Source organism: Epinephelus moara, chromosome 24, assembly GCF_006386435.1.
Source record: "Epinephelus moara isolate mb chromosome 24, YSFRI_EMoa_1.0, whole genome shotgun sequence".
Taxonomy (NCBI): Eukaryota; Metazoa; Chordata; class Actinopteri; order Perciformes; family Serranidae; genus Epinephelus; species Epinephelus moara.
The window spans coordinates 51,009,278-51,010,361 of NC_065529.1; the positions used below are offsets into that span (position 1 = coordinate 51,009,278).

Sequence of the window (1,084 nt, forward strand, 5' to 3'; positions counted from 1 at the left end):
AAATGTGGGCGTGCAGCCTCGTTCTGTGGACGATAAACCAGGTGCAGACTTCCATCTGTGTCACCGCTGATGAGGAAATACAGCGAGTGCTGGACGGAGCAGTGAGTGACAACAACCCCGCCCACATTTAAGAGGACTGTCTGAACAGACCGAGGGTCTAGGTACCATGTCGTACAGGTTGTTTGTGGTTCTCAAGGTACTGGACCCAGTGTTTTCAGTGGAGAAACAGCTTCACTGCAACGAGCAGACTTTAATTCATTTTATAAACGTCGCACTAACTGATGTGTCTGTGAACGCAACACACACACACATATCATCATCAACAAGCTGTTTCCACATCCAGCAGCTACTCAGAAACATCTATTATTATTATCATCATTATATTGATAATCATCATAGTACCACATCAACACTAACAGGCTTTGTCTCAGAGTGAACGGAGGCATCCAGGTGTGTTTACCTCCAGGTATCTGATGACAGATGGGTTGTAGTCGATGGTTTTGCGGTTCACAGCCTTCCTCATGCGTTTCCCGTCGAAAGTGAGCTGCTGCATGGCCTGCTGCTGGGCGAAGTCCGGCCTCTTGTAGAACACCTGCCGCGGTGCTTGGTGCTGGAAGCGCGGCATGTGGAAGAACCGCTGCGGCGAGCCGATATCTGTCGCCATGGTGACCCGCTATACCTGCAGGATGGGAGACCAGAGGATTAGTGTGCTTTGTGACACTGAGTGAAGATATGACACACACTTCTCCTTGTTGACTGTCATCAGCCATCAACTCATCACTCATGACAGTGATCAGTGTCTTTCTGTTGTGTCTCAGGATAAAAAGCAGCTCCAGACTAACAGCATCCCGTCGTCCTGACAACATAAGAACACATGTTCACATGTTTGGGACACCATCAGGACGCAGTAAACTATGGACACATCAGAGGACGCAGTAAACTATGGACACATCAGAGGACGCGGTAAACTATGGACACATCAGAGGACGCCAGAGGACGCGGTAAACTATGGACACATCAGAGGACGCGGTAAACTATGGACACATCAGAGGACGCAGTGAACTATGGACACATCAGAGGACGC

The 1,084-nt window shown here is 49.2% G+C and overlaps 1 protein-coding gene across 1 annotated transcript in view; it reads right to left on the reverse strand.

Moving 5' to 3' along the window:
- Positions 1-1,084, reverse strand: part of LOC126385783 (pre-mRNA 3' end processing protein WDR33-like) — a 12,171-nt gene that overhangs the window by 2,141 nt on the left and 8,946 nt on the right. Inside the window, exon 2 of the mRNA XM_050037732.1 lies at positions 461-679. Within this exon, the coding sequence (XP_049893689.1) occupies positions 461-664 (204 nt within the window). The 5' untranslated portion in view covers positions 665-679. The remainder of the gene's footprint in view (positions 1-460; positions 680-1,084) is intronic.